At 36.6% G+C, this 22,966-nt stretch overlaps 2 protein-coding genes across 3 annotated transcripts in view; one reads left to right on the top strand and one right to left on the bottom strand.

The window, feature by feature from the left end:
* The window catches only part of LOC145660611 (pleckstrin homology-like domain family B member 1), an 865,216-nt gene extending 858,801 nt beyond the window's left edge, over positions 1-6,415 (bottom strand). The window contains exon 1 of one of the 2 annotated variants that reach the window (XM_081725879.1): positions 6,040-6,415. The gene's annotated coding sequence lies outside the window, so the exon portion shown is untranslated. The remainder of the gene's footprint in view (positions 1-6,039) is intronic. The other variant, XM_081725875.1, reaches the window with a different exon arrangement.
* Positions 6,416-13,838: 7,423 nt separating this feature from the next.
* LOC145661161 (zinc finger MYM-type protein 1-like) lies at positions 13,839-15,176 on the top strand. The gene has a single exon (XM_081726611.1). The coding sequence runs from the start codon at positions 13,839-13,841 to the stop codon at positions 15,174-15,176; it is 1,338 nt and encodes a 445-aa protein (XP_081582737.1).
* The last annotated feature ends 7,790 nt before the right edge of the window (positions 15,177-22,966 follow it).

Below are 22,966 nucleotides of genomic sequence, written 5' to 3'. Positions count from 1 at the left end.
AGGCACGGCAAAGCTGAAGCTGTTGGCATAAATGAAAAAAACTCTTAAGTCATTTTATGGTTACCCCATATAGTCAATCTGTACGGTTTATTTATCTTTAATATAACTGGAAAGTCATTCATCTAAACAAAAAAAAAAAAAAGCATGCTAATTTTTTCTAGTACGCGAAATTCTTCCTTCTTTTGTTATCAATGTTCCATATTCCACCACAACGAGGCGCTGTAACCAAGTGCTGATCAAAAGCTAATTTTATGAAGTGTACACTATTTAGTGTGCACTCCATTTGTAGACTTCGAGTGTGCATCCTCGAAGTGTGCACTATGCACTTTTGGACACGGCCATAGCCTACGTTCTTATAAAACTCAAAGTCGAAATGTCACATTTATCACTTCGAAATGCCATCTTTGAATACAGGGACTAATTTCCTTATTACACTTTAATGTCTGACTCAGATTGATTCCACTCAAAACAGTACAAAAAAAAAAAAAAAAAAAAAAAAAAAACACCCAGGTTTTCACATTTTAAAATACCACATTAAACTTCTTTCGTTAGCGTAAATTTCACGAAAAATAACCAATGACCACCATGTCTTCTTTTCTGTAAATAGTATGTATTTTTTACATTTCTGGACATACTTCCGACAAATAACCCTTTTCATTTTACAATCGTACAGTTAGTAGTGTCAAAACATTACAAATGTTACAGAAACTCATATTACTTTGAAAACCCACGTGTATTAACGATCCTCCCTTACGCACATATCCAATGTCACTGATGAAGACTTCCTACTATGGACGACTCCCTACCCGACAAATCAGCTGCGCCCTGTCCTCACCTGGTTCGAAAGCATTCCTAGCTTTTAGTGGCTATCTAACACAGATTGGTTTGTTTTCCACTAGTTTTTATGACGTATATCCGGTCGCTGTAATTATTTATATGCAAAACGTGGAACAATTTTAACTTTCCTACAACTACTCCTAGTGGTGCCTCTGAATTTCACTAATGCTAAATGGAGTATTGTGAGATCTTTCGGAGGAGTGACTAAAATCTGGAGAACGATACAAAGAAACTTGCTGAAAGAATTATAATTCTTCGACAATTTCGAGTGCAGCACCTAAACTTTAACCTGCAGGTGAAGTGTTCATTCGTATGTGACTCACTGATTTAAAGTCCTATAGCAAAATATATACAACCAGCAATATACAAAATTTACTTAGAAATGAACTGAATCAGACGAAATGTCAGCATGAGAGGAAGAAAAAAGGTGATAAATTAGGGAGGAAACCGAAGTTAAATTCTGGGCTATAACGACTTCGTGATTGATGCAATATTAGGTAAACACGCAATAAAGCATAATATGGCAGTATTTCGAACTCACTGTCTTATTAACTATTCTAGGACGTATATCCTGCAGCAATGGAAAGTGACAGAAATAGTAGCTACGTATCACAAGTTGGTGTGTGTTTTTAAGTTAATTCCTGGTTTATGCACTGGAGTTTGTATCCCACATGTGCAAACAACGTGGTTATTCTCAGTCCTCCTTAAGTAATCATTACTCAATAACGCAACTCCTCCCTTTACAAACACCTTCTAACGCAGTAAGAGTGCATTTCCTGCTAAGAAAAGCTCATATTTCATGATTATAAGCATCTCTTGGTGTGGCAATTATTACAGTGAAGAAGTATTTTTGTATGCATTTTGTAAGTTTTCATGTATCACGGACGTAAGTTCGATAGGGAGCTCTGCTCCCAATCCCCGATCTAAAAGTTTATTTATTTAGGATGTTATTTATAGTGCTGCTCAGAAACATCAGAAGGCAAGGATTCACTGTTTTAGTTATTTCTGAATAGTGCCTAATTTGTAACACTCAAGAGTTGAAAGGTACGAATTCCGGATGCCCATCTAGCGAAGAGCATACAAGGCACGACATTAAGTAACAATTGTGATTAACAGTTAAGGATGAACCATGGAAATGAAAGAATAGTAATCATGGGTAACGTATATTAATATAACAAATAAATAGCAATACAATGTTGAAAACCGCTTCATGTGAGGCTAATCCGGGGCAGCCATCTGTGGAAGATTAACCAACTTTTCATGAATATTTTGCCAAACGTGGGGTGCGTGAACTTCACAAGCACAGAAAAGGCATTCATTCTGATGAAGTCGGTCATCCGTCTCGCTTTCGACAAAAAGCGTATTAACAGGTACGAAAATTTAAAAATCGCAAATCTTTAGAACCGCTTTAAAAGGTTATACTAGAAAACAGGGTTGGCAAAAATCATGGTTTTTACTGAAAAAAACAAAAAAACAGTTTTTTTTTCGGTTTAAACCCGTTTTTTTTTTTTTTTGTTTTTGTTTGATTGTTTAAACAAGGTTTTCTTGGTTTAAATAATTTACTCTATGTATTTATATTAAATATGGACAGAAAGTTTGTTGCGCCTCGGTGTTATTATGCAACAACAAGGTTATGCTAGAAGGGGTCTCATAAGCTTAAAGCGGAATCCAAACCGCTTCTCGGCTTACATCCAAGACAAATTGTCCATTTGGACACGAAATCGGGACTAATTGGTCACAAATGCGATTGCCGACTCACTCACGACGGACTCCTGATAAAAATACATTGTACTGATCTTTACATAGGCCTACTTGTTAATATAATTGTCAACAGTCATATCAGAAGGACAAAAAGATAAACAGTTACTCAAGTAAAAACATTGTACAGAATTATATATAAATCGGGAAACTCCCGCGTTAGCCATTGGGAAAATCCTGTTATTACTTTAAATGTATTTGTATGTAAAATTTTAAGGTCAACGTAAGGTCACTACGCTAAAACTGAGGTATTAAATTACAAATTTGGTTTGTAAAGATCATTCAATAAAATTAAAACTAAGTCAAATCCAAGCTGATGTTGGAAGCTACGTAAGCAGCTGATAAATTTTGCCAATTTCTATCAATATATTTAAGCAACCTTGGCTTTTTTATAAAACAACAGGCATTCATTCAAGAAGAAATATATAGTTTGGTTTTCATTTCGTATGTTTAGGCTTAACATCCTTATGAAATACCAAGGTTATCATGGAGAAGACTTTTGCTTAGAGGGACACCTCGAATCGCTACTTGGTTTACACTTGAAAGATGGGTTGTAGTTCGACAGAGAATTGAACACGAGACCCCTTGATTAAAAGGTGAAAAGTAGATAAACGTAATGCGGATGGTTTGATATGTGGAAACGTCACCGTGAAGTTTACACGATTTAAAGCATTTTTGATTCTTTGTTTTTTTGGTTTAAACCAGTTTATTTATTTTATTTTTTATTTATTTATTTATTTTTTTGTTGATAAAACCAGCTGGTTTAAACCAAGATTTAAACCACCTTGGTTTAAACCAGCCAACCCTGCTAGAAAATGAAATGAAATCATTAAGTTTTACGTCCCACGGTTACGCCGGTTAGGCCAAAGGAGACCGTGATGATGAGAGATGAGTGAAATGGTGGAATGAAGAAAGTGAGAGGAAACCGGAAAACCCACGAGCACGGTGTTTGTCCACCACATAGTCCACATGGCGCGAGCTGGGATCGACCCAGGGACCCCAAGCACCGGAGGTGAACGCTCTACCACTGAGCCACCGCGCCCCCAAGGTTATAATAGAGTAGGATAAACTAGAATGAGGTAGGGTAGAGTCGGGTAGGCTTAGGGAGGTTTGGACCCAATTTTTTAAAGTTGACAGACTGTAGCTTAAAATCTTGTATCTGGGTAAGGATACCAACTAGAGTGTCTATTTACACCTTCAGCCATGTTCAAAATACAAAATACTCGTTAATTTCGCACAATCCAACCATGTGGTAACCTTGCGCGTAGTTCCCCTGCTTGCGGTCATCAAGCGGTTTTTTTTCCCTGGTTGTCCTGTGCAGGTAGACGAATCTTTGTTCGGGCGACAGAAATATAACCGTGGAAGGGTGAAATGTCACCGAAGGTGGAATGTTGGGCGTGTGTGGGGGGGGAAGTGGTGAGATTGTTTTAGGCGAATGTGAATGTAATGTTGAAAGTTTATTTTAAATTATTTCTCGCCATGTGCATCCAGGATCCGTCGTACTCACCGATTGTTGGAAGGATTATTCTTCTTTGGATAGAGAAAAATGGCAGCATTTAACAGTAAATTATCAGTTGAATTTTTTAGATCCGAGTACTGGAGCCAATACAAAAACAGCTAAAAATTCGTGATCACATTTGAAGTGTAATATTGTATCTACTCATGGTTCACAAAACTTATTGTTAGTTACACTTTGCATGGTATTTATGGCATCGGAAATTTTGTGATCGTTTATCGATTGGAGAGCAAAATTTTTTATTTGCTCGGCATGCTGATTTCACTGTATCACTAATGGTGAGTAATAATTGAATTTTTTGTAATATTTTTGGAAGGTTTTTTAATCATTATTAATTATTTTTCAATGGTTTCTTTTAGCGTGGGGTTTGGGGGGGGGGGGATAGATTAGAAAATAATCGTAAAAAATGTATTACGACTTACTTAATTTATTCTACTAACATTCTTGGCGGGTGGAGGGTTTGAAAGGCGGTTGCTCAACTTGTGGTCGTGAATATGATTGTCGCGGTTATTATTATTATTATTATTATTTTTTTTTTAATTTTCTTAGTTGATAAATTAGAAGTTATTGTGTAATATTGTTGTTAATTTCGTGTGGTTAGGTTATGTTTAGCCAGTTTAGAAGCTAGTTATTATCTTAACTGATATCTGTGGATTAAAACAGATTAATCTGATATGGTTTCCGGATTAGCTCAGGGAGCATATTAACTATGTCTTGATTCTTCGGAGTAATCTGGCAGTAAGTTCCTCGTTGGGAGAGTGCTCCGATAAGTTAACTTGTTCTTGAGAACTGATTCCTGAACTGTTCCGGGAACCAGGTCACATGAATCAGTTACAGTCACTGGTTGGCACACAGTAAACTCTTGCCCTTAAGCTAACCAGTTCCTACCCTCACTCTACTTATCACTATCTTATCCTACTTTACCCAACGCGGAGTATGTTTAGTACAAGGGGTCCAGAAGCACGTAAAAAACACAAAATTTACAGGAGAAATGAATGATGCAAGTACTTAGACGTAACATAACCTAACCAAATCTAATCTAACCTAACATAAAGTAACCTAAGCTAGCCTGAACTAACCTAATATTAGTAGAAATAAGAGAAATTATATCATTTTTTGGAAAATTATGCGGGACCCTTACACTAATATAACATAAACTAAACTAAACTAATCTAAGCTACCCTAAACTAACCAAATCTGAACAGAAATTACCAAAATTGTAACATTTTTTACAGAAAAGAGCTGGACCCCTTCTGCTAAACATAGGCCCCCAACGCTACTCTACTATACCCTTTTAAGGCGGTCCTACTTATCGATGCGAGGCTGGAGCGTGTATTGTAAAGTTTACCCCAAAATAAACACAACTTCCCTCTCTTGCATATTATCAAGTAGGCCTACACAAACGAGCAAATTATCCATTTCTTCCTAGCAAATTTTCAAATGTTGACAGAAGCGGACGACCAACTTTGGAACTTAACCCATTCCGCTTCCCAAATAGCTTACAAAATAGTAATAAGAGAACAAAATAAACAAAACTCCCGCTCTCCTTATATATTATCAAACACACAAACGAGCAAGTTATCCATTTCTTCCCGTAAATTTTCAGAATTTTGCTAGAAATGGGCAACCAACTGTGGAACTTAGCCCCTTACCTGTGAATTTATAAAAAATTGGTGTACTTAAACTTGACCAAACCCGGCCCTCCCCTTAAGAAAAAAAAGCTACCTATGTAAGTAAAACTGCAGCTCATAAATACTCAGCTGTAAATACTCATAACATCATCTTTGTAAGTTCAGTAATTTCTATGGAGTGCATTATTGTATTTATCTCCTGAAGCACACCCAACGTATTTTTTTTTTTTTTTTTTTTATCCACTTTACGCAAAATAAGTACACATATCACTAAATATCTTAAACCAGCACACTTACCGCTCTGGATCCCATCCTTGTACCAAACTAATGAAATACCTATATTCAAAACTTCTTCACTATTTTAAATAATAATAATTAATAAAAACAAGAAAAAAGTCTCATTCTAAATACAGTCTTGAGACCATTATCGCTCAAATAGGTAGGTGCACCAGCATTAAAGTCATGTGTGCTACTAATGCCAAATTGTCTTATGTGTACCCTACACGAAGGACTAGTGATTCAGGAACAAAGTCAAATACAATACAGGACAGAATTGGGAAGAAAGGACACAATCGAGCAAAAAGTCAAAGTCAGCAAAAGGTCAAAATCCGGAAAGAAGTTCAGACAGTGAAAGAGTGCTGGTTGAACAGGGCAAAAATTTAGAGGAAACTGGGAAGTGTAATATGAAATATTCCACTGATAGTCTCTCTCTGTCCCACGTTGTTTTGATGCTCAAAGCAAATTTCCAAAGAGCAACCCGAACGAAAGAGAACAATTTGTGTTTGCGTCTTCAAATCACAATAAAAACTCTTACTGTCCACGGAACGTAAAACTTCTAATTTAGTTTGAAATAATCCGCTCAACAGTTGTTATTATTGTACAGTTTTACTATACGGATCCACAGATTATAAAATGTACGTAAAAAATTGAGGAACTCTTTAATTTGCCCATTTTATGTCGACAACAGAACCCAACGAACCCCTGCGGGGCTTCTAACCAGTTCCTACTCCTACCCCTACTTCTTCTACTACTACTGCTACCTATCCTATGGATCCATATAGAAAACCTGCACGGTAATGATTTTATTTTTTCTCGTTTGGGGTTGCGTTGCTGTACGGTGAATTTTGTGAAGTATGTCTCATGGGTAGCATGAAACAAAATCGATGACTATAATATAACACTCCTTTTTACGAGTGATTACATATATCGCAAGTGAAATGCTTAGTGTTCTTAATTCACGTGTTTCCTTAATTTGATTTACTTGTGATAGTGATTCTTCTAATTACTAATACGATGAAATACTAATGGCTGAACAATCGGGAGAAGACTCTCTTCCTGCACATCCATGGTCATGGACCCTCCCATAGAAAGTACATTATAGCGTCAGAGATTACCATTGAAGCTATATCATCGGTCAATCTTTACCAAGTTCATGATATTCCTGATTTCGTGGTGCATGTGACGACTGATCCTACTAACACCAATCCATATATTGGGCGCAAACACCCCGTGAGTCTTGGTGGACTATTATTCCACAATAAGGTTCCAGGCATTAAATCTTTTCAACCTAAACGACGAAATCTCATTAAAGTGCTTTATTGTGCAGAAAAACAAGCTAATGACTTTCTCACCGACTCGATACTAAGAGAAAACGGATGGAAGGCATACATTCCAACTTACGCCACTCATTCCGTTGGAGTAATCACGAGAATGGTCACTGATATAATGGATGCCGAACTTAAAACAGATTTAAAATGTAGGGCAGAAATAAAGCACATCCGCCGCATTCATCGCCGGCAAAACAATGAGTTTATCCCCTACACCACAGTGGTACTTACTTCCGCCTCCCAATATTTGCCAGAGAAATACTCGCTGTAATATGCGAAATTTAGCATTGCAACGTATATTCCCCCAACCAAACAATGGTGGGGCGTTGCTTCCGACTGAGGCACCGGAAAGTTGGATGCCGCTCCAAATAATCAACATGCGCTAAATGCCGAGATTCGCATGATATCAAAACCTACATCAAGTCACTCTCCTGTATCAATTACCACGGGCCCAGTGGTGTAGACAGCAGATATGTTTAGGGGGGCCGTCGTTTTGAGGGGGGGTCAGCTACAATGTACAAAGGCAAGAAAAAAGTGTTGCTGCTAGAGTTTTTGAGGCCTGAAAGAAAGGAAAATTTTGGTTTCCTTCTGAAAGACTAAAACACTATTTTAGTTCTTCTTCTTCTTCTTCTTCTTATTATTATTATTATTACTATTATTATTATTATTATTATTATTATTATTATTATTATTATTATTATTATTATTATTATTATTATTATTATTATTATCCATAAATTATATTCAAGATAGTTTTTATTATGCTTAATCAAGAACTACTGCCCGGGACCAAACGCTATACTTTTGTGCATAACTATAAAGGTAACCAAGAAAGTTCTGTCCCTTTTCGTGGAGGTCTGTGTTCAATTGGACCTCACACCGTAAGTTGAATGCGAGTGGAGATAAGGCGAACGTCAGTTGTTGGTGTGGGTATATCCAACATACTACCTGGTTGTGGCAATTCAGACACACCGTGAACTTGGTTAAAGACAGAGGGAACATGGGACATCCACAGAGCGTCATAAGAGCATGTTTGCTGAACGAGTTCAAATGGAGGTCAAACGCCGCTGTAGTGGGACAGACGATATTCCAGGCCTTTGGTGAGGGTGTCGTGACGACGTGGACATTGCAGCGATGGTTTAACAAGTTTAAGAACGATGACGAAACACCCGAAAACATCACGTGCCAGAATACCAACACATGAACAAAGAGGAACTGGGACTACAATTCAGCGTGTGGAGAAACCATTTGACAGCACATCCATCAACTTGTGAAGTACTACGAGTTGGGTCGATGGGTCTCTCATATTTTGACTCCGGGCCAGAAGGCAACGCGGCAGTCGCCTGTGTTTATTTACTGTTTCGGAGCCATTTCTGGACAGGGCGTTGACATGTGATAAAAAGTGTGTCCTATACGAAGCTCCACGGAGCCGTCATCATTGGTTAGCATCCCATGAACCGATTTAAAAACAGCCGAAACCAGCACAGTATCAGAAGAAGGTCCTTCTGTGTGTTTGGTGCATCGTGCCTCGGGAACTGCTACCAGCTGGTCAGAGTATCAATGCAAATGTGTAGTGTCAGCAGTTGAGCTGTGCTCAACAAAAACTCAAAACTCTGGAGCCATTACTTCTGAATTGCAAATGTGTCCTCGTTTACGGGACAACGCTAAGTCCCACGTGGCTAGGATGACTCAGGACACCATTTTCCGCCTTGGATGGGAAACAATATTGCTACCACTATATTCCCCGGGTATTGCACCGTCCGATTATCACCTGTTACATTCCTTGGGCAATCACCTTAGAGGACGCCAGTTCAAATCCCCAGTAAAAGTCCAAAATGCACCTGATACTTTCTTCGTTTCATGACCCACCAAGTTCTACCGCGATAGATTCCATGGCCTTCCAGAACGTTTTCAGAAGGTCGTCGATGCTGATGGGGACTATTTTTGATTTTCCAGGTTAGGTGACATATCGATGTTCGAAGGTGGTGGGTGAAAATGCAAGAAAACTTTTCTTGGTTACCTTTATATTTAAATTTAAGACCTTGTATACAAAATCTATCTACACAAGGTTGATTTTCTTTGAAATTTCACTTAATTTCTTTATGGTTTCCGGACAAAAATATTTATTTATTATTCGTGACTAAAAAAAAAAAAAAAAAAAAAAAAACAATTATTTTATTACACTGAGTAGAAATAAAAGAGAGAGCGAATCAAATCCAAATTGAATAAAAGCATTGTTTCTCACCAAATTTTCCATCCTCTATATCTTTTAAAACACTTGTTAAAGCATATAAAATATACTGTACTTACAAATCAATTTAGTACCTATGTTTTATGGCTGTATTTGTAGTACCTTTTTAAAACGTTTGTCTTCAAACTGTTAAATATAAATCGCAATAGATTGTGTAATCTGCTGTCACAAAAAAGTATCCTATTTTACGATCGGTATAAGGAGGAGATACTATACTGTTTTTCGATCGGTATGGAAAAACAATTTTTTCCATACTATTTTACCATAAATTATTAATTGTCAATAAACTTTATTACTTTTAAATGAATGAAGCGAGATAATTTTACTATGATGTTTTAAAAGCTGGTCATTTGGGGGGCCAGGAAATCATTTGGGGGGGCCTGACCCCGATGGGCCCCCCCTTGGCTACACCCCTGCACGGGCCTCACGTAGCAACTGAACGCACCTGTCCAGACCGGAAAATACATGAGCGAATAAATCAACTAAAGGTGCTCCCCACTACTGCACTGACGACCCGCTCGGGAGAGTAAAGGCGGATTATCATGTGTCCTTTACCTCCGTGAGTTGCGAGCGACTGTGCTAAACAGCTAATGAAATCACGCATCGGAGATGGCGCGCTACACTCGCGTCAGAGTAGAAATTTGTTCAATTCTGACGGAAGTAGCGCGCGTACACTATTGTATTCACTGACTAACATGGCGGAGGTAAGAACAACGTTTGAAGAACTGCTCGTAGAACAAGTAAGAGAAAACAAAATTTGAACAACCTTAAATATCCGAAATACAAGGATTCAGTATTAAGGACAAAAACATGCCATCAAATTGCTGAAAATATTGGTATCGATGGTTAGTACTTTTATATTTGTGTAATTAATTAGTTGTATTACCGGGAACAATAGATAGTTCATACAATAACTGGTATGTACAAATTATCAATCCCTATATAAAATAAAAGCAATGTAATTTGAAACATGCTTTAGTATGATTTATAAATATTTTTATTTGTTTTATAAAATTTATCCGAATCGGATTTTAATTCAAAGAAAAGGTTCCTGTATATTCCGTATTCTCGTCGAAGCTGGAAAATGGGGTGAACCCACCACATTTTCCTAACATACTTCTGACGGCGGCGTTTTGAAATATAATATATTCCAGCTAAAACGATAGCTCTCCTTCGGGAATCCATTATCACAAACTAAAGTCGCAAACTTTCTATTTTACGCATGCGCATTAGCTAGCGAGTAGTAATTTGGCGCAATACACGCGGGGATGTATGAAAACGAAAATAATTTACGATGAATACGCTACATGTGATGCTTCCGTTCTAACGCGGGCATGAAAATCCGCCTTAATGCTCCCAGAAGTACTTTTTTCGCGCGCTACTCTAGCCAGCTGTTTTACGCGCTACCATAGCCAGTTGTTTTAAGTTGGTCACAAAATTTATATCATGGAGTACAAGGGTACCAAAACGAGCCCTGCGGGGCTTCTAACCCGTTCCTACTACTACTACTACTTATCTGCACAAAAGTAAGTAAATCACATTTTAGAGTATTATTTTCATATTATTTTAATTTAAAAACTGTTATAAAATGTTAAAACAAATAAAAACATTTTTCGGGCCGGATTTGAACTCACGCCAAAAGAAATTTCGTTACTAGCATATAGCGCTAGCCCACTCGGCAACGAAGACCGACAACAACAATCATTTGATTTCTGCTATTTCAATGTAACGTGGCAAGAAATGGATAACGCCAAACAATCAGAACAGTGCTTTTCGTTCCTACTTCCGGGAGCATTACTCTCCTCAGCTAGCCCTCTTGCACTGCGCCAGCAGCTCACGCACGAGCGCCACTCACTTGCTTCCTTCTTTCACGAAAGCGAACACCATTTCTTAGCACTATTCTCTCAAACCTCAACGACACCTTTCTCGTAAAGAGAGCTCTCCAGGATGAGCATCGTCACGTTCTTTCTGCAAAACGACAACGCCCAACTGGACATAATTCTATTCAATCGGTTAAACATAAACCCTAGTTTATTTTGAAGTGGTCCAAACATGGTGAAAATCGTTGCTCGACCATCTCCGAAAATTATAAAAAAAATAGTGTGACGAACCGTGTATGGGAAGATCAATAACATCATTCGTATTTTCGTATGTGCAGGTATGATACTACAGGCATCGCACCGTAGATTTATGGGGGTCCGAAAGTTGAAGTTTGTGATTTTGATGCTACTTTTGCGGCCTAATTTCTCATTATAATTTCTAAAAATATATGGGTAGGCCGGGCCTCAGGGCCTCTTACTACCCTTCGCCACTGGTTACACTTACTCAATTTTTGGAATTCATTTCTTGTGTCTAGGTGCATAATATCACTGTATTCCGTTCAAGTTGCTTTGACGGAAGGCATATGGGATAACATTTTTTTTAAAAATAATAATATGTAATATTTATTGACTTAGTGGTTGAATGACTAGCAGACTCACATTTGATGCAAGAGTTAGCGGATTCTATCCCCCAAGGCTTTTTATATTGAGCATCGCAAGGAAATCGGAAAGCTTTTCAAATAATATAAAGTACCAAACTAATACAGAAAGCCCCAAAACATTACGATGCAAGTCAACTAACTTATCACATACCAACCCACTACATTTAAAGAGAAAAAAAAAGGACACAGTCAGTGGTGTTTCGGAGCTTAAAAAACAGAGTTTAGTTTTAATTAGTGTATAATAATGTGCATATTTTAAAGGAAATACAGATAGTAAGAAATACAAACTTGCTAAGAATAATGTTCAAAGAAATGTTGTTTTCAAAGTTGCATATTTCTTATGTTAAGTCAGCCACGAACATGTTTGTATCCCGGTTGATCTAGTCGTTCATTACTGATTCAACTTCGTAAGAGGCATTTGTGAAGCCAATCAGGGTCAAGGTTTAACCACATTACAGCACTTCAATGCCGAAACCGAGAATCCTGGGTAGGGCTTCAGAAATCCTGGGCAGATTCTTCTATGTATATAAAAGAACATGACGTGGAAGTCTTATATTCGCACGAAACCTGTATTTATTTATTCATTTATTTATTTACTTCAATTATTATTAAACTTGTCCTCTCCCCCTCTTTATTTATTTATATCTCACATCTATCGGAGGCTTATTGGTCATGCGCCATTCTAAGTTTTGTGTTTATCCCCGGATGATCTAGCTGCTTGAATATCCCCCACCCCCACCCCACCCACCTTCGGTGCAAGCCCACCGTTTTTAAAAATTATGAACACAATTTTAAAAATTCCATTCAAGTTTTAGTCACTTATTCTTTGTTAGAAGATAATGTTTAAAATAAATTTAACATTATTTTCTACTGACTTTTTTTTCTTTTTTTCAGGTGTTGGAATCACAATCAATCGATCTTGATGATTCATGAAATTGGCCAGAATATATTACGGACAGAATGCGTCAGATACTTGTTAGACGAGGTCCAGTTCAAGTCTCCAAACGAGAGTTCCCAGTAAACAGCGAGGGTCGGCGATTTACTACAAGTAACTACAAAAGACGTCTGCACAATGGAGAAGTTGCTCGTAGTTGGCTTATTTATTCAGTGACTAAAGATGCAATATTTTGTTTCTGTTGCCTGGGGCCGCGGTGGCTCAGTGGTAGAGCGTTCACCTCTGGTGCTATGGGTCCTGGGTTCGATCCCAGCCCCCGCCATGTGAACTTTGTGGTGGACAAACACCGTGTGCGTGGGTTTTCTCGGGGTTCTCCCGTTTCCTCCCACTTTCTTCATTCCACTATTTCATTCATTATTCATCATCACCGTCTCCTTTAGCCTAACCGGCATAACCGTGGGACGTAAAACTCAAAGATTTCATTTTTTTTTTTTGTTTCTGTTGCCGTCTTTTCGGTGATACTACAATGTCACTCTCTTCTTGTGAAGGTTTTTCGGATTGGAAGCATATGTCCGGACTGTTATCAGACCATGATAGATCTTTGACTCACATGAAGGCTTTCCAATCGTGGTTTGAACTTGCAAACCGATTACAGTCAGGTAAAACAGTTGACGCTGAAAACCAAGCAATTATTCGCAATGAAACTGAGCGCTGGAAAGAGGTTCTCAAACGACTGCTGTGTATAATTTTGTTTCTTGCTTCCCAGAACTTGGCATTTCGAGGTCAAAATGACACTATTTACTCAAGAAAAACGGCAATTTTCTCAAACTAGTTGAGTGTATTGCACAGTTTGATGTTACTATGGCTGAGCATTTGCGACGAATAACATGCAAAGAGACACATGTACATTATTTGAGCAAGGACATTCAAAATGAAATAATTGAACTCCTTGGGTCAAAAATAAAGGATAAAATTTTGACTGATCTAATGAAAGCGACATATTATTCCATAATATTAGATTGTACACCAGACGTAAGTCATACAGAGCAAATGACACTAATTGTTCGTTTCGTGAAGGTAGAACTGGGTAAGGAACCATCCATTGAAGAACATTTTTTGGGATTTTTGTGCATAAATGATTCTTCAGGAGAAGGACTAACTACCACTATTTTGGAAGAATTAGAAAAACTGAAAATTCCTCTTTCAAACATGCGTGGCCAAGGGTATGATAACGGTGCCAATATAAAAGGAAAGCACTCAGGCGTTGAAAAAAGAATATTAGATCTAAATAGTCGAGCATTTTTTGTCCCTTGTAGCTGCCATTCGTTGAATTTGGTTGTGAATGATTCTGCAATGTGCTGTAGTGAGGCTGTAAATTTTTTTGCTTTATTGCAAGAAGTATACAATTATTTTTCTAGTTCCACATATCGTTGGTCTGTTCTGCAAAAACATATATCCAATTTCACTTTGAAACCTCTTAGTGATACTAGATGGGAGAGTTGTATTGATGCTGTCAAATCGTTTCGCTACCAGTTAGGAGAAATTTACGATGCTCTTTTCGAAGCATCAAAGGACTCAAAGATAGACGTTATGGGCAAAAATAAGGCTTATTCCCTGGCTAGGAAGCTCCTGAATTTTAAGTTCGTTTGTGTTGTGGTGTTTTGGTATGAAGTTCTTTCTTGTATTAATGTGGTTAGCCATGTTTTCCAACAAGAATCAGTGGACATTCAGCAAGCAGTTGATCTGCTTAAGAAAACCAAGTGTCGCCTTGAGAACATGCGAAGTGATGAAGGTTTCCAGAATATTTTGGTTGATGCCAAAGTAATTGCTGAAGAGCTCAACATTCAACCACAAATTGAGGATGAACCAAAACATCGACATAGAAGAGTCAAACGACAATTTTTGTATGAATCTGAAGACGAACCGATTAATGATCCATACAGTGCGTTTAAATGTAACTTCTATTTTTGCACATTAGACACAATTATCTGTTCCCTGAATGAAAGATTTCAACAACTGAAGCAGCACAGCGAAATATTTGGGTTTTTGTATGACATCCATCCAATAACGGACAAAGAGTATTTACTAAAGTGTTGTAAGGACTTACAACTATCTGTAACAGACAAAGATCACTGTGATATTGACGGATTTCAGTTATATCAAGAGCTCTTACTTTTACCTTCATTTCTCGGTTCTTAAAGTAGGAGCAAACCGTTGCAAGTACTTACATATATTTGCAAGAACTCCCTTATTGGGTTATTTCCAAATGCAACTATTGCTCTAAGAATCTTACTAACTATTCCTGTAAGTGTAGCTTCAGCAGAAAGAAGTTTCTCCAAGTTGAAACTTATAAAGAACTACCTACGATCAACGATGACGCAAGAGCGTCTTGTAGGCCTTTCTATGATGTCTATTGACTGTGATGTTCTGTGTGAGCTTGACACTGATACTTTAATTAAAGACTTTGCAGAGAAAAAGGCACGAAAAGTTAACTTTACTTAGCATTGTAAACAATTCAAAGGACAATTTGCATTAAAACTGTATAAAGATATAAAATTATATTACTGGTTGTATTATTTGTATTACGAAATCTTTGTACAATGCTGTTACAAAATATATTTGTATGTTCTTTTGTTCATATATGTGTTCTCTTTCGCAGTTAACAAGGTTGTTTATGTATATATGTGTGATAAATGCTGTATTGCATCATCAATCTTAATTTTATATAAATCGTTGTTTCTTGAATCGTTCTGTAAATTTCCAATCAGTGACGTAGATTATTTTGCATGCTCATGTGTAAATAATTGTTTCGTGTATCGTTAACCAAAACTTACTCTGTGTATTTAACTAACAAAAGTTAAGATCTTACTCAGTTTGATAATTGATTCTTATAGTTATAGTTACAGAGTTCAAGGACTTATCCTTTAAAAGCAGCTATCTGTAAGGTAGCATAGCAAATTTAAACTCAGTATTACCAATGGGTTGTAGGGGGCGCCATATGGATTCTTTGCCCGGGTGATATTTTCCCCTTCCGCCGGCCCTGATAATAGAATGTGAAAGAATACAGTTTTAAAGGAATTAAACTACATCAACATGTTAAAATAATTAAAAGAATCTAATTAATCAGCCACTTTATACTCTCGTTTGCTTAACTGGATAAACCGAGGCCTAAAGGAAAAGAGTTTTCTGCCCAAATCTCATAAGCAGTGGGATATTTTAATATTATAGAAATTGACCCTCCTTCCCCTTAGAAGTGTAATTTTCAAGACGCTGGAACATATAGTATTTTATTACTTTTAGTTAAAAGTTCAAATACCGAGTTTCACGCATTTAACTTAAACAATCCTTCCTTAATTTATTTACATATTTTCTGAGTAGCTAAGTAATGGGGAATTCGAACATGAAAAAAGTGCTCCCTTTGCTCTTTCCCTTTTATGTGTTCAATTTTCATTTTTTTTAAACAGGAAAGTTTATATGCCAAGTTTCATTTTACTAGCTTCAGAAACTTGCGAGATACACTACCCTTTAAAAAAAATCTTGCCCACCTTTTTTACGATACTTATTTCCAAAAATTCTTTCTTATGTCCTGCTTTCATAAGAAAATTATATTTTAAAATTAAAACTTAACGACTCTCTTGTAGTAGTATGCCCAAAAAATCACTCATCTTTACTCTTTCATATAAGAGTACAGAAGATAAATACAGTCAAACAAATTGACTTCCATGAACAGTTTCCGATTTCTTACAACAAACTTATTTCTTACATTTCCCGCAAGCTGTGGTTTTAAATTTACACTCTGTCAAGGTCCAGGTTTCAAAAAGAAACTAACTGGAAATATAATAATATTATGTATTTATGTACATGTGTAATATGTATAAATTTATTGTCTTATTGAAGGTTTCGTAATCTGGAAATAAACTTTTGATTTGCTTTTAATATATAAAAATCATGCTCCCCTAGAAAAATTTGCAGGCCACACCCCTAAATGACTATGTAGTAATTTCTGCAAAAATGGCACAGGACCTAAAATTTAAGTCTAGTGCCTATATTTTTAGGACTTATGCCGTTTAGGACTTATGAATGTCACCCACTGTATTGCATAATAAATGTTCTTTGTTCAATTTTAAATTTATTGCGTTCTTTATGTATACAGTTGGTATTTAATGTTCACTCGTGAAATGTCTAGTGAGCTTTTGTCATAATTAAGTAAACTTTGATGGATTTTTGTCCTACTCTTAATAAAATACGCTCCGCATAGTATATATTGCAATTCTGAATGTTTGCTTGGTTTCAGAAGTCTGGTAAAATATGCTTTCTAAATATTTTTTTATTTTTTATTTATTTATTTTTGTTTTAGGAATTTGTCTTGGGATTCTCGTATCTCAATTCGAAAGAAACTAATTTCTTAACTAATTATGTAATTAATTCTTAGAATGAAATAGGTTGTATTATGTAACTCGTGTATAAGTGCAGAACATTGTTAGTAGTACAAATATAGCTGTTACTGTTGGAATTAGCTACGTTCGTAACATTATTGCCAACTAGTTGCTGCATCGTCCCAATTTCGTGTGGTGGTGGCGAATTTCAGAACTAAAGCAAGTGAATGAAAAAGGCACAGGTCCTAAACGGCACAAGTCCTAAACGCCAGAAGTCCTAAAAATCATATCGCGGCACAAGTCCTAAACGGCAGAAGTCCTAAACTGCAGAAGTCCTAAAATTTAAGACTAGTGCCTATATTTTTAGGACTTCTGCCGTTTAGGACTTCTGGATGTCACCCTGTGTGATCATCATGATCAAATTGCAAAGTCAACTGAAATGACATTCGGCATATACATAGTTACGCCCTAATCTCAATATCATTTTTTAAAACTTCCTTTTGTTGGGGGGCATTTTCTATATATAGGATTGATTTCTAAAAATGATCGAAAACGATCGATATTAGTTGACTGCCTAATATTGATATTATTCAGTCCTTGATATGAACCACCTTGACTGCCATGATATAAATTTAACTTCAACTGCTTCTTCAATGTTCTTCTTTTTAGTTTTTAGTTTCTATGGCTAGAGTCGAGTGTGAAAAAAATATGCTGTTCAGAAGATGCTATTTACAATGCAGTGAGCAGAGTGGGTCATGGTGGGTGATGGGTCGCAGTGGGTCACGGTGGGTGGTGGGTCTCAGTGGATCACATGCTGTTGACCCAAGTCCCACTCAAAAAAACTCGACAAAACTTGACCCACCGACCCACTGACCCACTCCAACTCTGGTTAACGCTTCGGCGTCTGGAGTAAACAAGTTCTGCCAGGGGAACTTTTTTCTTTCAAAATATATTTTTATATGTTCATATTTATTATTATTAATTACTTTCTTGCATTTTTTCCTACATTATCTTAGATCAGTGACCGCGGTTTAGGATAGATTATGTAAAGTCAAATACGGTTATGTATGTTTACACTTTCGTTTCTTTCTTTCAAAATACATTTCTATTTGTTCACGTGATCCAAAAACAGGCATACACCTCGGTATTGATCAACTGTAACATTCTAGTTTATGAGTTTATTTGCTTCGGCTCTTTTGAGCTTAAGATATAAGTAAAAACATACTAAGAACAAATAACAAACAAACTAAGTGTATCTGATGGATAAAAATAAGAAATTATATAAAATGCAATGAACTGATCAGTACAGTACTGTGGGCCACCCTGTATATTATTAATAATTTATTTCTTGCATTTAATAATAACTAGCTGAAAATAACCACTTTTCGCATGGGTCAGATAAAATATCTATGTAAACAAACTGAACAACGAAACGAAAATATATCGGTAATTTTCTACTACTTTTACATATCGCGGGAAACGCCCCTTGAGACCACCTGGTTCGAAATTTAAAAAGAACTCCTCTGTCTCCCAAGCGCTGGGAGCTGTATTTAGAAGCCAACGCCTCTGGAAGAATCACCAATCATCTCAGCGACCGTGAAAACTAAGGATTTGACACTAATATAGGTCATTTTGGATTATTTTTACGTGTTTCGGTACATCTCCCCGCCCCCGGTGACCCCGGCCCGCACGCAATGGTAGCTGATTTTGAAAGTCATCGCTAATGGAAGTGTCACCATTGATCTCAGTGACCGTGAAAACTATGAATTCGACACAAATATCGGTCATTTTCTAATATTATTACATGTCTCGGTAAACGTCCCCCTCCCCTGAGACCCCTGGTTCGAATTTAAAAAAAAAATAAAAAACCACTTGGTCTTGGTCTAGGGCCTGGACAAAAGTGTTTAATTTAAAGAATTTTATTTAAGAGAATTTTAATGCTCAGTAGTCTTAGATATAAATGAGTATAGTGGTTAGTATCTTATTACTCAAGTTAACAGCTAAATGATAAATTGGTAGTATATGAAAGAAAAGAAGTTCAATGTATATGTTTATTACAAAAGATTTCTATCTCATTATTACACATGTGCAGACATAGTATTATCAATTATCAAATATTAAGTGAGTTCAAAGGTCTGCAAAGTATTACAATATTAATTCATTAATAAATGATAAATTTAGCTTTAAGAGCTGTTATACTTGAGGCCTTAGCAGGAGACTGCCAGAAGAAAAAACTTCTTCAAAGAGACTTGAATTATTCAAAAGGTAAAGAACTTACATTTAACGTTAGGAGGTCTCTCTCTCAGCTCGATGTTAACCATCATCGTCGAAGCTTCAAAGTCCAATTGCAAGTCGCAAGATGACGGAGTAGCGAAGACAAGAGAATGATTGAGATTAAGATAAATAGTTCCAAAATTTTAAGCTTTTATACTAGTTTGAGAGAGCGAAAACAACCTGTACGTAACCAGTTCTTGTAACTTATTTTCGTTGTGGATTTTCTTTTTGAAAGTTGTTTATCTTATGACGTCTAACGTTATTTTCTTCCGTATAACACTGATGAAATGTTTTTTTTAATTGTACACTCATATACAGAAGTTTCGTTTTTAATATTTCAATAAATTAATTAAACATGACAAAAGTATCCGTTATTAAAATTTAGTAACTTTTTGTCAACTTGTCTGATCCCCAGGCCGCACACAGACACACAAGCAAACTCGAACAAATAGAACAAACAGCGTTCTTTCGCATAGAATGTTGTTGCTTCCACCCAGCCTAAGTGCCGGAGGGCTTCTTATACGTAAACACTTCTGTTGAATTTGCCTCTTCTATCGAATTAATGGGTCGCGTGTAGTCCTAGTATTAGCTATTTTGTTGTTATTCACCTTGAAGAACTAACAAATGGTTTCTCATGAAGTCACAAGTCGCTTTGGTCCGTGAAGTTGATATACAGTAGAAATGACCTATGCATCACTCACCCGTAGTGAAATAGAAAGATTATGTTGATTTTATCTGAACATCCACAAATCTGTTATAGCAAGAGGCCTTTCCACAACTATTTCCAATTTAGATTAAATTTCACGGCTAACTTTTTGAATCATACACAAGAGTATCATTGATATGTTAGTATTAATAATATTTATGGAACCAAAGACAGGTTTTAAACTTCCAAACTGTTCTGTGCATAAAAGTCGGAAATCTTATAGAGTGGTTTCATCCGTGTGTCTGTTGACAGATACCACAGCAAAGACAGAAAGTGATATAAAGAAAAGGTTTTCTGCTATTGATTCTTCATCCAATGAATAGAATAGGTTCCATCTCACCCGTTAACTCTATATTGAACCCAGAAGTGGTTCAAATTAGCAATTTCTGGTTCTAACATTTAACCCATAGATAAAAATGGTAACATACGTGAAAACTTTTTTTTTGTAAACGATTGTGCGTGTATAGGCAACATATCATGGTCATTCACAATTTCTACTAAAATTGAAAATGGTTTAAATTTATTATTACTTCCGGTTTCAACAACAGTTTCAACTTTTATCGTCATAGCATAAAACGGTAACAGCGAGAACTGATTTTTGAAAACGAGTTACCATCTAGAGACAACATCATGGGTACACAAAATATACTACCGAAATTATAAATGGTTGAAATTTACTATTACTTCCGTTTTCAATTTCCAATTTCCGCCTAATAGAAATAGTAGATGCTTCAAGATGTGGTCTTTTACAATTAATTCAATATCCAAAGAATATATTTTATTTCCTCCGTTAACCTTCTACTCAAACCGGAATTGCTTCAAATTAGCCATTTCCGATTTCAACGTTTGTCGATATATAAAGAAAATGATAACGGATAGTGAGAAGTGGTTTCTGCAAACGATTTAGAGTCTAAAGACAAATATTTACAATACTAAATTCGGCTGTAGTTAGAATTTATTATAACTTCTGGTTTCAATAACGGTTTCAACGTTTATCGCTATAGAATGAAAACGGCAGCAGATAGCTAGAAACAGTTTTAAGCAAACGATTCAGCCTCTCAACAAACATATCGTTACCATCCATATAACTTTACTAAAACTGGAAATTGTTCAAATTTAGTACTTCCGGTTCCAATACTGATTTCCGTAGAGCAAAAATGGTAAAGATAATAAAAAGTGGCTTTTTGCAATCGATTCATCGTCTCAAGAATAGCCTCCTCCATCTCCGTGGCAGCTTTGATCAAAGCAGAATTTGTTAAAATTAGCCATATTCTGTTTGAACGTTCCTCGCCATAAAATGGAAACAGTAACAGATAGCGAGAACATATTTGTCCAAACGATTTAGCGTCTCAAGGCAACATACCATAATTATTGTCAACATCCTACCGGAACAGGAAGTGGCTCAAATTAACTATTACTTCCTATTTCAATTCTTTTTTCCATAGATTTAAACAATAGGAGATATCAGGATACGTTTTTTTAAAATCAACTCAGGATCGTAAGGAAATGTTTCTCCAAGAATTCAGCATCCCAAGAATATTTTCCAGCAATCCTTATTCAAACCAGAAGTAGCTGAAGTTAGCCATGTTCGGTTTGAACGTGTATTGCTACAAGTTTCTAATCTATGACTAAGAGTGTCAACTTGTTGCATATATTACACGAGTTACCAGTACCAATACCAAAATAAAAGAAGTGAGTATCGTTTCACAGTGTGAAACGAAGATTTCCGAACTATATGAATTCAGTAGTCAAACTTGAAGTAGTGTTATCATCTGTCACAAAAGAAAATGCACGTTTTTCGCGGGATAGTATCTTTCTATTACCTCTCGATTTAATTAAATGTTTTAAAGGACCAATCCCTAACCATAAATCGATAAATGTATTACCTCTCGTTTTGCAGCTCAGACAAGATACGATAGAACTATCGTAAACCTTAATAGAAAGACAAAACAGCTACGTTCTTTTACAAGCTTGAAACTTACAAATATTAGCAGTATATATTTACAGAGTAGGGAGTTTCTGGTACGTTATTCCGTAGTTCATTGGATCCGTACAGAACTTCCACCCAGATGCTATGTGAGCTTTGTGGTGGGCAAATACCGTGTGTTGGGAGTTTTCGGGGTGGTCCCGCTTCCTCCCACTGTTTTCATTCCACCAATTCATCCCATCATCCACACGGCCTGAGCCGTAGTTACCTAAAGAACGTATGAAGTCAAGTACTTGACTTACTAAGTAAAATTTGGTACGCTACCTTTAGACCACTGAGGCCAAAACCGTAAACTGGCGTGCTCATAAGATCAGTGCAATTTGTAGTTATGTTCAATTAGCAAGCCAAATACCAAATGATGTTACATGTTCCTGTATTCTTTATATCAGAGTATGATACTACAAATATAACAAAATATTATGATGAAATAAATAACCAAGACACCAGGGTCGATTAGGTGTTCCTGGAACGGTGGCTCAGTGATTGAGCGTTCACCTCTGGTGGATGGGGTCCCTGGTTCGATCCCAGGTCTCGCCAAATGAAATTTGTGGTGGACAAACACCGTGTGTATGGGGTTATCGGCGTTCTCCCGTTTCCTCACACTTTATTAATTCCACCATTTCATTTATTTCTCGTCACCACCGTC

The sequence above is a fragment of the Thermobia domestica genome, chromosome 9 (genome assembly GCF_964235325.1).
Source record: "Thermobia domestica chromosome 9, izTheDome1.hap1.1, whole genome shotgun sequence".
Taxonomy (NCBI): domain Eukaryota; kingdom Metazoa; phylum Arthropoda; class Insecta; order Zygentoma; family Lepismatidae; genus Thermobia; species Thermobia domestica.
This window is presented reverse-complemented; position numbering and strand designations above follow the sequence as displayed.

Coding starts and splice junctions, on each gene's coding strand:
- LOC145661161 (XM_081726611.1), top strand. CDS start 13,839: ATGGCTGAGCATTTGCGACGAATAACATGCAAAGAGACACATGTACAT.